At 42.0% G+C, this 12,401-nt stretch overlaps 2 protein-coding genes across 6 annotated transcripts; one reads left to right on the top strand and one right to left on the bottom strand.

The window, feature by feature from the left end:
* Nucleotides 1–305: 305 nt before the first annotated feature.
* Nucleotides 306–5,559, bottom strand: ankrd29 (ankyrin repeat domain 29). Of its 4 annotated transcripts, XM_037113529.1 has the most exons (11): nt 5,330–5,559; nt 4,666–4,776; nt 4,251–4,349; nt 2,718–2,816; nt 2,383–2,481; nt 1,932–2,030; nt 1,677–1,775; nt 1,324–1,419; nt 1,096–1,147; nt 874–972; nt 306–781 (listed from the first exon to the last, which is right to left on the bottom strand). In XM_037113529.1, exons 1-10 carry the CDS (start codon nt 5,339–5,341, stop codon nt 905–907), a joined length of 834 nt encoding a protein of 277 aa, XP_036969424.1. In that variant the 5' UTR covers nt 5,342–5,559; the 3' UTR covers nt 306–781; nt 874–904. The 4 variants fall into 4 exon arrangements, with proteins under 4 accessions (XP_036969424.1, XP_036969427.1, XP_036969425.1 ...); XM_037113532.1 differs by lacking the exon at nt 1,096–1,147 and having other exon boundaries at nt 309–781; nt 5,330–5,355; XM_037113530.1 differs by lacking the exon at nt 1,096–1,147 and having other exon boundaries at nt 310–781; nt 4,607–4,776; nt 5,330–5,368.
* A 591-nt stretch (nt 5,560–6,150) lies between these two features.
* Nucleotides 6,151–12,297, top strand: cts12 (cathepsin 12). Of its 2 annotated transcripts, none has more exons than XM_037113430.1 (8): nt 6,151–6,289; nt 8,073–8,203; nt 8,291–8,410; nt 9,316–9,480; nt 9,565–9,786; nt 9,890–10,058; nt 10,699–10,804; nt 10,912–12,297. In XM_037113430.1, exons 1-8 carry the CDS (start codon nt 6,253–6,255, stop codon nt 11,009–11,011), a joined length of 1,050 nt encoding a protein of 349 aa, XP_036969325.1. In that variant the 5' UTR covers nt 6,151–6,252; the 3' UTR covers nt 11,012–12,297. The 2 variants fall into 2 exon arrangements, with proteins under 2 accessions (XP_036969325.1, XP_036969326.1); XM_037113431.1 differs by lacking the exon at nt 6,151–6,289 and adding an exon at nt 6,670–7,062.
* Nucleotides 12,298–12,401: the final 104 nt, after the last annotated feature.

Raw genomic sequence — 12,401 nt, 5'->3', positions numbered from 1 at the left:
TTTAACAAAACAGATAATATTCATTCAGGGTTACTACAGAGGTTTAAATAATTAGAATATAATTTACTTTGCTGAAATTAAAATTTACTCAACCATAATAGAAGAACAGGTGTCAGACAGGTGTACATCAGATAATACTGACTTCTGGTGAATAATAACTCCTATTTGCAACTAAATCATATTGTCGTTTCAATATATACTACCTGCATATTGCTTTATCATTAAAATACTTTTATTTTCATTTAATTAAAATTCAGAATGACTGATTTTTCAAAATAAAATGATTTGATCCTCGCTTTTTTGAACAAACGTTCACGCTGCCACTTGTATTGAATAACAAATCTACACTTTATTACATCTATTAAAAAGGCAAATAAAATGTGTGCAAAATATATAGAAATCTTACAACACCCGGGGTAAACAAAAATAAATGCATATACTGTGGAACTACAGAGTAACGGAGATGATGCACATGGCAGATGGATGGACTGTGGTTTGCACTCTGTGCTGCTCTGGAGTAAGTCCAGGTTTTATTCAACATATGACAGCTTCTCTTCAGCCGCAATCAAAAGCAAGCACCATGTACAGTACATATTGTAGATGAGTAGATTTGACACTGTGTTTTCTTTTGCTCCGCAGTATACATCATCAGTAAGGTACAGACAGACATGAAGGCGGGAGGCCGATGGGACGGTCATCAGCTGTCTCCGTTCAAGATTTTTGGACGTAAAACATTTAGGATGCGATCGCTCTTTGTTAGATCTGCAGGGAGTTCATTATTCTGCAAGGCACAAACACAGGAGAAAAAATGTTCACAAGCTGAAGTCATCGATATACGGTCTGTTTATCATCTTTCAGACTGAAGAATCTCACCTTGTTTGGTAGCGTGGGGTCTGCGTTGGCTTCAAGCAGCAGCAGAACTGTTCGAATATTTCCACCCATAACAGCAGCATGAAGGGGAGAGGAGCCATTCTGCAGAAAACAAATCAAGATATGCATTCATGATGCCTGGAGATATATTCCCCAGGTATAGAAATATACCCAGAAATATACCCTTATTCCCTGTTTCCCTGAATTAGACGAGGGAATTGATACCACTCTCATGTCTGTATGCTACAACTTTGAAGCTGTATCTTGTTTGTTTGATCTGTAAAACAAACAAAAAAAAAAGTCTTAATCGTCATGTTGAGGATTTACGGGAGGTGATGAGCCTTGGAGTCTTCTCGTATGCTAAGCTTATTCATATTCACTGTACAAACATGAGAGTTGTACTGATTTTTTTCACTGAACCCCTCGACAACAAAGAAAGTCCTCGTCCCGTACCTTGAGAAGGCCGAGAGAAGGAGAAAACTTGAGGAGTTCCTCGATGACACTGTTGTGTCCTTTAAAAGCGGCTTTGAATAACGCTGTGGATCCATCCTTGAAAGACAACAGAAAAAGCAGACAATTACTTTACAAAACAATCTCTTCTCTCCCCTCTGTTTTCATCCACTTGCTCTGAGGCTTTCCATTACATCACATGGTTCCCATCAGCAGAAATTCTTTGCTTAGTTGTCGTTGAACTGTGGATTAAAATCTTGAGCAGACAACTCTCAGTAGGCACTTTGGATCGGAGGGCTACCTTCAATCGATAATGTGCACTTTTAACGATGCTAAATGTTCAGAGCAGCACACACTTGTCTGTCAGCGTCCCGATCGGCCCCACGCAGGAGCAGCACCTTCACCACCTCACTGTGACCCATCTGAGCTGCCATCCACAGGGGGGCAGTGCCATCCTGGAGGAGACGTGCACGAGGAGGGTGGACGCAGTGATGAAGCACATAAGATGGAGGAGGTGAAGAGAGAGAAGGGGTGTGAGCTAAAGGGGGGAGAAACTCTGCGGCTCTCTGTCCTTTAAATCTCTAAATGTGCTAACGAGGTGACGACATTACCTCCCTCGACTGGTTGACTTTGGCACCGGAGGACAGCAGCTGACGGATCACAGTCACATGACCCTCCTGGGCAGCAAGAAACAGAGCGGTGGCACCGTCCTGAAACATAAATTAATCATTTCAGCTACACTTTAGATTTCTGGAAACCAGCCCAAAAAGCCCATAACTAAGCATTATGTGTGTTATTAACATATGACTGTGTTACGACTATTTTATAAATGTATGTTTGTCCAGGCAGGTTGTTTTACCCGGCCTGAGGACAGACTCTAATCCTGCCAAATGTCAGCCGTGCCTGACTCAGCAGTCTAGTCTGCAGAAACCTGAGCGGCTGGATTCCAGCTGCCGGTACATTGTGTGCGACTGACTCTCCTGTTCCTGACGTGCTGAGCGACAGCGAGGGGACACGGCTGGTATAAAAGAGGCCAAAGATGTGGCAGCAAAAGGGGCTCACGTTCAGCTGGTCGTGAACATTGGCTCCATTCTTCAACAGGGTGTCCACCACCTTTGTGTGTCCGTACTGAGAGGCGACGGTGAGGGCGGTGCCGCCGTCCTGAACACAAAGACACACATGAGGAAAACAAGCCGGCAGTGATAGGAAGAGTTGTGTTACATACTGTGGAGAGAACAACTCTAAGGTAGCCTGAGCAGCGGCATATTTCGTGCAGCATTTGTGTGTCCTTATCACTGCGCGAAGCACGCCTGACTCTTTGTCAGAGATGATAGCATCGCAGCGGTATCAATCACACCCCAGACCGTCATCACGCGTCACCGTGCCCGGCCGCATACCTTTGTCCGGAATTCAGTGGAGGCTCCGAATTCAAAGAGGAGTTTCACAACGTCATTATGACCCTGCTGGGAGGCGAAGAACAAGGCAGTGGAACCTGTCTGGATCAGACAAAGAAAAAAAGACACCGCTGTTTTCATTTTTCAAAAGCAATAACCTCAAATCTTTTCTTTTTGAAATGTAGAATATGAGATGAAATAAGTTGTATCTTTGACTGGCAGCTAACCGCACAATCCTGTTGCTCCCTCTGCAACGGTTTCATCTCAGCGCCACAAGCTGTTTTAACTCATAATTATCCCACAACAGAGGGAGATGAAAACACACATTAATTCTCATTTCCCTTGCAGATTGTCTAGACACGGTGTTAAAAATTTGGCTACATTCAGACGACATCTGGCTACTAAATATGTGTACTGGTGTGTTTTCTTATAGCCATCTCCCTTCAAAACACAAAACTGAGATTTCCGAAGCTTTAGTCAGTGGGGAAAATGCCTTTTCACTACTTTTGCTCAGAGTTTGATGACAAAATTGATACAATTTTCATCTCTTTGCACTAAATTTGTCACCACAACTAGACCAATGTTAGATTAAATCTCTGGCTACAACCAGTCGACAGTTGACTTAGTTATGTAGCTACAACTACAATACAATTAAGCTAATTATGTAGCCCATGCCAGCAGACAGTTAGCTTAAATATATTGTTACAACTGTTAGACAATTTACCTAATTATGTAGCTCATCCCGGCAGACTATTAGCTTAAATATAGCTAAAAACAGAAGACAATTAGCTTATATGTATAGCTAAGGCCAGAAGGTAATTAGCTTAATTATGTAGCTACTGCCAGCAGACAGTTAGCTTAAATATGAAGCTACTACCTTTAGACAATTTGCTTAATTATGTAGGTCATCCCAGCAGACTGTTAGCCTAAATATGTTGCTAAAAACAGAAAACAATTAGCTTATATATATAGCTAAGGCCAGAAGGTAATTAGCTTAATTATGTAGCTACTGCCAGCAGACAGTTAGCTTAAATATGAAGCTACTACCAACCGATAGTTAACTTAAATATATAGCTCCAACTGGTAGACAGTTGGCTTAATTATGTAGCTACTACCAGCAGACAACTAGCTTAAATATGTCACTACAACCAGGACATAGTTAGCTTTAGCTTAGCAGAAATACAGGAAACTTGTTTGTATTATGTCTACAAAAAAATGTAAGTGTGACAACAACAGTTTGCTGTATTTTGGGGGTTATATGCCAGACTATTTCTTGGCTGGACGCAGTGACTTCCCTGAGTCTTCTCTGGCAGCTGGTTAGCTTAGCTTAGCATGACGACTACAGTGGGGGGGCAGCAAAAACACAGAGTGTAAAAAGCAACAATTTATGTTTTTTAGGGCAACTTGTGCTTCGGACCATCTCTTGGCTGGGAGCGGTGACTTCCTGGCGTCTTCTCACGATGCCTCTCAGTGAAACGAGATCTCCATCTTAACTGTGACTTGCAGTTTTAGTCTTACGCTGTTTTCCCGCCATACCTCTCTCTGGTAGTTGATGTCGGCTCCCTGCATGATCAGGTCTTTGACACAGTCATAGTGGCCGCTGTACGATGCCACCATCAGCGCTGTCGTCCCATACTAGACAATTAAAAAAGAAACATGGCAACGATTAACTAGCAGCCTCAGGTGTTTTGTTGTGGATGACCTGCTTAAAAGTACTTTGCATGACGTGATGAAACCACTTTATCCTGCATGTTTTCTCAACTTAGCACATGGGACCCTCACCCGCCTCGACTATGACAGACGGAAAACAGACATGAAATGGTTGTGAAACCTGTGACGGTACACATGCACCACAGAGGTAAAGGCCCTCGAAAAGCTCTCTGCGCCCCTACCACAGGTGGGTTATGGGTAAAGCGTGCAGCCGAGCGGCCGGGACATGCAGCGTCCGTACACTGTCTCTGCAGTCTGCGTCCACGCGCCCGCTGTTGAGCAGCAGCTGAAGCAGGGCCAGGTTCCCCTTCCTCGCTGCCCAAAACACGGCATTAGCCAGGGGTGTTTCCTTCTGGAGAGGTAAATACACACAACAAACACCCTGAACTTAAACACCACCATTATAGTATTACAGTACACACTGACAGCAGAGGAGGAACAGTACAGAGGTGTATAGGTTTATAGGTTTAAAGTATCTGGGTGTGATCAGGTGCACCAATTCATCAACTATCACAAACACACGCACACACACTTATCAAAACAAACAAACAAACCTCACTTTCAGATACACACATTCACATGATACAGGTGTGAAATTAAAGGAGGGCCATATGATATCACTATTAAATGTACACACACACACACACACACACACACACACACTCAGAGCCAGACTGGTATGACTGCATCAGAGCACACAAACAGGTCCAGGTCCAGCTCACACCGGTTCAACTTGACAATTAAATACATCACAGCGCTGAATAATCCCTCAAAATGAACACAGGTGCCCAGGAAGCAGGTGTAATGTGTTTGTCTCCTGGAGGCCCCTCTGCTGCTGCCGCTGCCGCTGCTGCTGCTGCAGGCTGCAGGCTGTGGAGATCGGGAGTAAAAGGTTGCTGCGTTACCTTGAAAGACATCCTGCAGACCTCAGTCGTGACTCATGGCTCCTCCTGCGCACTCATTCATTAGACACGGTAATGATGCTGGGCCTCCTCTCGCCTCCTGGTTTCTTTTCTCTCTGCCGCACTGTGTTTGGGGTGTTGGCGGCGCCCGCTCGCCGACATAATAACAGACAGTCAGCTGAGCTCATCCTCCGCAGTCAGAGGAGGCTCGTCAGCGCCGCAGCAGGCCGCAGGAGGGCGCTGCTGAGCGGACACAGTCCTGTGTGAGCGGAGGGGTCAGGTGGAGGGGCTCACCTGACAGGACGGATTGTAATGTGTGTATACATGAGTTTTTCTTTTTTATTGCACTTTCTACTGCACTGAATTAGTACCTAGTTAATTACTATTATAAAACTTCACTTAATAATTACTTCAACATATCATTATTATTATTATTTTTTGTATATTGTATAAAGTACTTTATTGTTTCTATATTTGCCCTTGTGTTTTTGTTGGATTTCTAGCCACTGCTATTATGACCTTATTTCCCCTCAGGAATTAAAAATCTATCTATCTATCTATCTATCTATCTATCTATCTATCTATCTATCTATCTATCTATCTAGTGGTTGTTAACATGTTGAGTCCTTTATTTCTCTAAACCTTCACAGATGGTTTCAGTTGTCAGACGCTCCATTTTTTCACAAAAGCATGAAGATTATAAAACAGTAGAAAACACAAAACTAATGCAAAGTTATGCACCAGAACCTTTTCTTCTTCGTCTTCTTTTTTAATTAAAAACAGTAGCACTGACTGCATTTACATTCAGCGCATCAGTTTGACATCTCAACTACTTGGCACAAGTCAGAGAGTCGATTCATTATTTATTAGTTCTTCGTAAAATTTCTGTCTGCAGTTTAGAAAGTGATTTCTAGACTTCAGTGGAGATGTTTCCCCTCTCATCCGTCACTCTCATCACCCCAAGTATGTATTTTATGATCTTTTTGAAGACTTGCTTCTGCATCTGAGGTGCAAAGATTCACAATCACATTATAATGCGTAATAAAAGTGATTCTGATGTGTTAAATAATAGTAATGTGTTAAAATAATTTTAATATACTATGATCCGTGCAAAAAACAGTGAGTGACCAGCGACAATGAATTTTTTCTTTAAAGTGTGCTACAACTTACTGCAAGTATGTTTTTAATGATTTACACTTATTTCTATGAAGCGTTATAATATTCATGAGTGCTTACAACTATGATTACACATACATATTTCACTTTTCTGTCATGGTGAGTAGTTTTGGAAAATTAGCTCACAACACTTTTACCTGAGTAGGCTTGTGAATGCAGGGCTGTAATGGAGTTCTCTTTTTTTAAAACTTTAAGGTATCGACACGTTGACCTCAGTAAGTGGTCTGTGTACGTCTTCCAGCGTTTGCTTTTGGAAAGTTTGATGTCAGGTGTTATGCTCAATTATAAACAGGTATTTGAGGGATTAACAATATTGCAGCTTTAGCGCTCTCTAAATGATAATAGAGGTATTACTGAGGAGGAGCATCTTTATTTTTGTCGACTAATGTCCCTCTCAGCTGCTGCCGTAAGTGTTGATTTAGGGGATTCGGCAAAGTATAGTGGAAACACGCACTTGTTGCACGGCTACATAAGGACGGCTGACTGTGAGTTTGTTGCAGTGTGACTGTCCAGAGTCACTTTCAGAACCATGGGAACAAAACAGACTCACAGCCGTGCAGGTAAGACGACCAGGGCCTCTTATCTCAGGAGTCTTAGAAACAGTCACCTTTTATTTTAAAGACAATGTGCTTTGTTGTATTGAATGTCATGATGTATGATGATATGTGGTAAAAAAAAATTTTTAAAAAGTGTGTTGTGGCAAGTTTTACTGAAGCTTTATGAGAGATTAACTAAGCGAAGTGTTTGAGTTTAGAGGACTTTGAGTTCAGATTTTAAACATAATGAACCTTTTTACATCTTGAGGTCAGTCATAGAAATGAAGAACATGGACTTCCAATACTCAGGAGCATGTTGGCAAAGAAGCTTTTGCAGATGGAGGCTATAAAAAAGTCAATTCTGTAACAACCAAACTTTAGAAAAGAACATCATGTTTTTCACTTTTTGAACAAACCCCCTTCGAGGTTTGCAGCCGGCAGTTTCTGTCTTAAGTCTTTACTCGGAGCACATTTTATTAACAACTGCATGAAAATTTCCTCTTTTTTGGCCTTTCATTCTTCACTATAAAGCTGAATGAAATATTGTGAGGATGCTATGGATACAAGCGTTTTCATGTGTAATTTAAAGTTCTCATATGTAAGATCTTGCATGCCTTAGAAAAATGCATTTAACGTTTTTTTTATTATTATTCATTTTGCTGTAGATTGGCCTGAATGGTACATTTCAGTCCAGGCTGACGTTTTCAAAGGATGAAAATATAGCAGTAATGCCAGAATAATTGCTGCCACTCTGCATGAAATTACTTTAAAAACCAAAAAATCTTAATAATTATTAGGATTACATGGTGTGAAATTAGTGGCTCTCTGATGTGCTCAGCTCAGACAACTGGCATCGCTCTGATGTGTAAACTGAACAAAGATTTCAGTTCATATAGCTCCCCATCAGAAATCCAAAAGTATATGAAAACAAACCACAATTCTACACAAGTGCCCCAATACTTATACTACTGATGATGATGTTGACTACTGGATTATTAAGTACAAACAGAGAGGTGTGATGCTCTCGTCCACAGTGCAGCCGGCTGGCCTCCTGCTCCTCGTCCTGCTGTGCGGCCCGTGGCACGCAGCGTCGGACTCGGACGAGGCCATCCTGTCCGAGTGGGAGCTCTGGAAGAGCAGCCACGGCGTATCCTATGAAGAAATGGTGAGACTGACTCCACACATCTTACAGAACACCAGCACTGACATCAAGTGATTCACCACGATTTTGTGTTTCTGTGTTATTGTGCAGGACGACTTGCAAAGGAGGGTCATCTGGGAGAGCAACAAGCGGATCATTGACGACAACAATCAAGGGTTTTTAATGGGCATGAGGCCGTTCACCATGGCCATGAACAAATATGGAGACCTGGTGAGGAGTTGTGTTTTTCCTTGCTATGTTCAAATTTCAACACAAGATATAAAGAGCTGCATTTTAGGTAAATATAACGGTTTCATAACATTAGAAAAATTATTATAAGTTTAGAGAGAGAAATCAATTATTGACTAGATTTGAAAATCCCAATGGGAACATTTTGGAAAAGACACTAATTTAGTAATCAGACCAGATGATAGATACCTCTCTGATATCTGGTCAGATCCAGTCAGTTGGCTTATCTGAGTGTAAAGACTGGAAACGGGAGCAGAAGAAGCTAGCCTGGCTCAGCTCACGTGTTCACTGCTCCAACACACAACCTCACTCAAAAAACATAATTTGCCATTTTGTTTTTGTTGTTGTTTGGATAAAATGAACAACTAATAATATGTTTAGAGATGCTGGTACATGACTTACATATCCTTTGGGCAAACCCAGGCTAACTGCTTCCTCCTGCTTCTGGTATTTGTGCTAAGCTAAGCTAAGCTAAGCTAAGCTAAGCTAAGCTAAGCTAAGCTAAGCTAAGCTAAGATAACCATCTTCTGGCTCCAGCTACATGTACACTCTACAGATAAAAGAAAGTGGTTTCAACCATTCCAGTGTATTTAGAAACATATTAAACAATTCTGTAAACATTCTTTGCTTGTTTGATGAAAGCTGCTGTAAGCGTTGTTGTTTTTTGTTTTGTTTTTTTAGCTATCCAGCAATTTCAGGAGCCAACAGGACCGTCTCTTTAAGTTGTTCTCTGTCCTGATTGGATAAAGTCGGCAGGGATACCAGAAAATGAGTTTTCTCTGTTATTGCAGGGGAAGGAGAGACACACTATAAAGTGACTAATGTTGGAATATAGAGCTTTTCAACCCTTACTTTGAGTTAATATCGCTGATGTTCCCCACATGTAGACAAGTCGAGAGTTCCGTGTTTTGCAAGGCGCCAGGATAAACGCCCAGTTTGTGAAGAGAGGGAAGATCGTCTCGTCCCGACGACTGCGTCACAATGCTCGTATGTTGGACGCTAAAGCTGTCGACTACAGCAAGATGGGTTTTGTCACTGAGGTGAAAGACCAGGTAAGACATTTTTAACCTCAGCTTTAGAGGGTTTTATCCAGACTGAATCGTGACCGCCTTCACATTTTAAAATGTTCTTCACAGGGCTACTGTGGCTCCTGCTGGGCCTTCAGCACTACGGGAGCCATAGAGGGACAAATGTACAAGAAGACGGGTCAGCTCATATCTCTGAGTGAACAGAACCTGGTGGACTGCTCCAAATCTTACGGCACTTACGGCTGCAATGGTGCCTGGATGGCCAACGCGTACGACTACGTGGTCAACAACGGGCTGCAGGCGACCAGCACCTACCCATACACCTCAGTGGTGAGGCTCCACCTGCCGGCTCCACCTCCATCAAGACAGTCAAAACAGTTCATTACTGTGTCCGGCCTGCCATTAACTCTAAACTCTGCGTTGCTCTCCGCAGGATACCCAGCCCTGTTACTACGACAGCTCACTAGCGGTCGCCCATATCAGAGACTACAGGTTCATAGCTAAAGGAGACGAGCAGGCTCTGGCTGATGCCGTGGCGACAATCGGTCCAATCACGGTGGCCATCGATGCAGATCATTCCAGCTTCCTTTTCTACAGCTCAGGTTAGTTATCTTTATTAATGGAGATGGTATAACCTATTGAATGATCAGTAGTAATTCAGGAAGAATTTCAAACTCTGACTAAAATTCCCCCCAGTTCTACGGAGCGTTGTATCATCTTTCAGCTCATTGTTTTGGCATAAATCTTTTACTGTCGTTGTTTTAAGTCTCACAGCTCTCATGAGCCTTGCAGATGTTTACAGCAAAATAATTAGACAAAACAACTGTCCATGACCTGCTCAGCATGAAATGATAGTCACAGTCATCAACTAGCTGTTGATAGTGGGGTATTAAGTGGATAAAGAACCAGATATTTCCCTTTGGAGTTGGGAGAGACCAAAACAGGTGATAAAGAAGAGTGTATATCTGGCTTATGGTTGGTGTTCACATCTCATGTTGCATTTCAAAGGGCAAGGCTTCACAATGCCTGCTTTAAACTTAACATGTTTTCAGAATGATGAGAGAAAGTTTCCGAACAAGCCGCCATGTTAGTCTAGTTTCATGTCCACAAACCTCCCAGTGGACATTCATCCAAGATCCAAATTCATCAGATACACATGCACATGACACAAATAATTAATAATAATGTTGCTCAAAGTGGCCAAATAATGAATTAATGCAGGATAAAAATGTCCTTTTTCAGGAATCTATGACGAGCCCAACTGTAACCCAAACAATCTGAGTCACGCAGTCCTGCTGGTTGGCTACGGCACTGAAGGAGGTCAAGACTACTGGATCATTAAAAACAGGTCAGAAAATCCACACTGGTTGAACACTAGCTTTAATTTACAGTATTTATAACCTGTGGAAGTGTTTCTTATAAGGTCAATAAGCTGTTTTTCTTATTCTGTTTCAGCTGGGGCTCCAGTTGGGGTGAAGGCGGCTACATGCGAGTCATCAGAGATGGAAGAAACACCTGCGGCATCGCGAGCTACGCTCTGTACCCCATCGTATGATTCTGATAAGCTGCCTCAGTTGCGCGTCGATGCGCAACTCTTGACGCTGGACTGTCTCAGAAAACAACATCAGTCGATGCTGACGCAGCCCATGTCTTCTCTAAAGCACTTCTATATCATCCTCATTTTCTGAACCTTCTGCTGAACCTTTCTGACACCGTAGATAATGTTCAAAGACTCACGTAACAGTGAACACATCGCTTCTCTCAGGGACGTATTGATTGATCCGTCAAACATGAAAAATGCTGGTTAAATAATTGAAATGAGACTGTAATGTAGTGAGTAATGTAACTTTTGGACGGAAGTAATACAACATTACTTACAAACACTTACAAATACAAACTAATTTACAACCATTCTGTGGCCTTTAGCTTATGGTGGCTAATCTTGGCTAACATTAGCAAACATACTGCAGCTGTGTAACAGACGTTACTAGACCATTAAAACTCATCTCCACTTGTGCCAATGTTACACTAGCTTAGCATTTTAGCTAAATGCTAGCAGTCCAGCATTTATTCAGCATTATCCAATAAAGGCCCGATCACAGCAGCTTTAGCTCCTGCAGAATTAGAGTGAATTAATCCAGCAGAATTTTTGCCATTAGCCTGCTGAATTTTAACTTGAAATTAAGTAAAATTTGAACAGCATGTTGGTTAGCCAACCAAAAAGGGAAGTAACAAAAGTCCCTCATTAATAAAACTCTTGATGAAATTCCACTAATCAGCCCAGTAAGGAGACAATGGAGAAGATCCTGTTGTGACTAACATCTGTACCTGGCTGCCTAAACGTTAGCAATTAGCTCGCCAGCTACTGATGTTCAACCATGGAGGATTGATTTTGTCCCTTACAGCTGTGACCAGGCCTTATCTGTAACTCTGTAACGACACAGTGGCTGCTGTCACACAAGTTACATGGTCTTCCTTTGAACAATTAATAGAGTAATTCTGTAATCATTTCTAGCCATGATGCAACCCAATGAATTTTGTTTAGACTTTACCCCAAAAAGAGTAAATCAGGGCGCCCTGCATGTGAATGTCACTGTGTGTGTGTTTTTAACGTATTTTATATCTTCAGACTGCAAACCTTTTTTTTTTTTTGTAACAGTAACACTGATGGACTGGGTTGGACTGCAGTGACGTATTGAGACGGAGGGGTGGGATGGAGGGGTGATGGGGGACACAAGCCTGGTGATCTCAGTGTTTCAGGCCTCAACGTGAATCTGTTTGAAACAAAACAAATAAAATGGTGCTTTGTGTTTTCAATGCAAACAATTGTTTCAGTCTCTTTATTTTCTTCCTCATTCTTGCATGAATGAGGACTGAACTTCTGGACTTACTGATAATAAAGTGATACAAATTGTGTTTGACGAGCGTTTGTCACTGCACGTGTT

Source organism: Acanthopagrus latus, chromosome 11 (genome assembly GCF_904848185.1).
Source record: "Acanthopagrus latus isolate v.2019 chromosome 11, fAcaLat1.1, whole genome shotgun sequence".
NCBI lineage: Eukaryota > Metazoa > Chordata > Actinopteri > Spariformes > Sparidae > Acanthopagrus > Acanthopagrus latus.
The sequence above is the reverse complement of the archived record's forward strand: the minus strand, read 5'-3'. Positions and strand labels throughout refer to the sequence as shown.

Excerpts from the sequence above, each read along its gene's own strand:
- ankrd29 (XM_037113532.1), bottom strand. Across the intron at positions 4,350-4,665 it reads ACGCAGACTGCAGAGACAGT|TATGGGACGACAGCGCTGAT; the intron begins GTACGGACGCTG and ends TTAATTGTCTAG. Across the intron at positions 2,482-2,717 it reads CCACTGAATTCCGGACAAAG|GACGGCGGCACCGCCCTCAC; the intron begins GTATGCGGCCGG and ends CTTTGTGTTCAG.
- cts12 (XM_037113430.1), top strand. The coding sequence starts at position 6,253 with ATGTTTCCCCTCTCATCCGTCACTCTCATCACCCCAA. Across the intron at positions 9,481-9,564 it reads TCACTGAGGTGAAAGACCAG|GGCTACTGTGGCTCCTGCTG; the intron begins GTAAGACATTTT and ends TGTTCTTCACAG. Across the intron at positions 9,787-9,889 it reads CCTACCCATACACCTCAGTG|GATACCCAGCCCTGTTACTA; the intron begins GTGAGGCTCCAC and ends TGCTCTCCGCAG.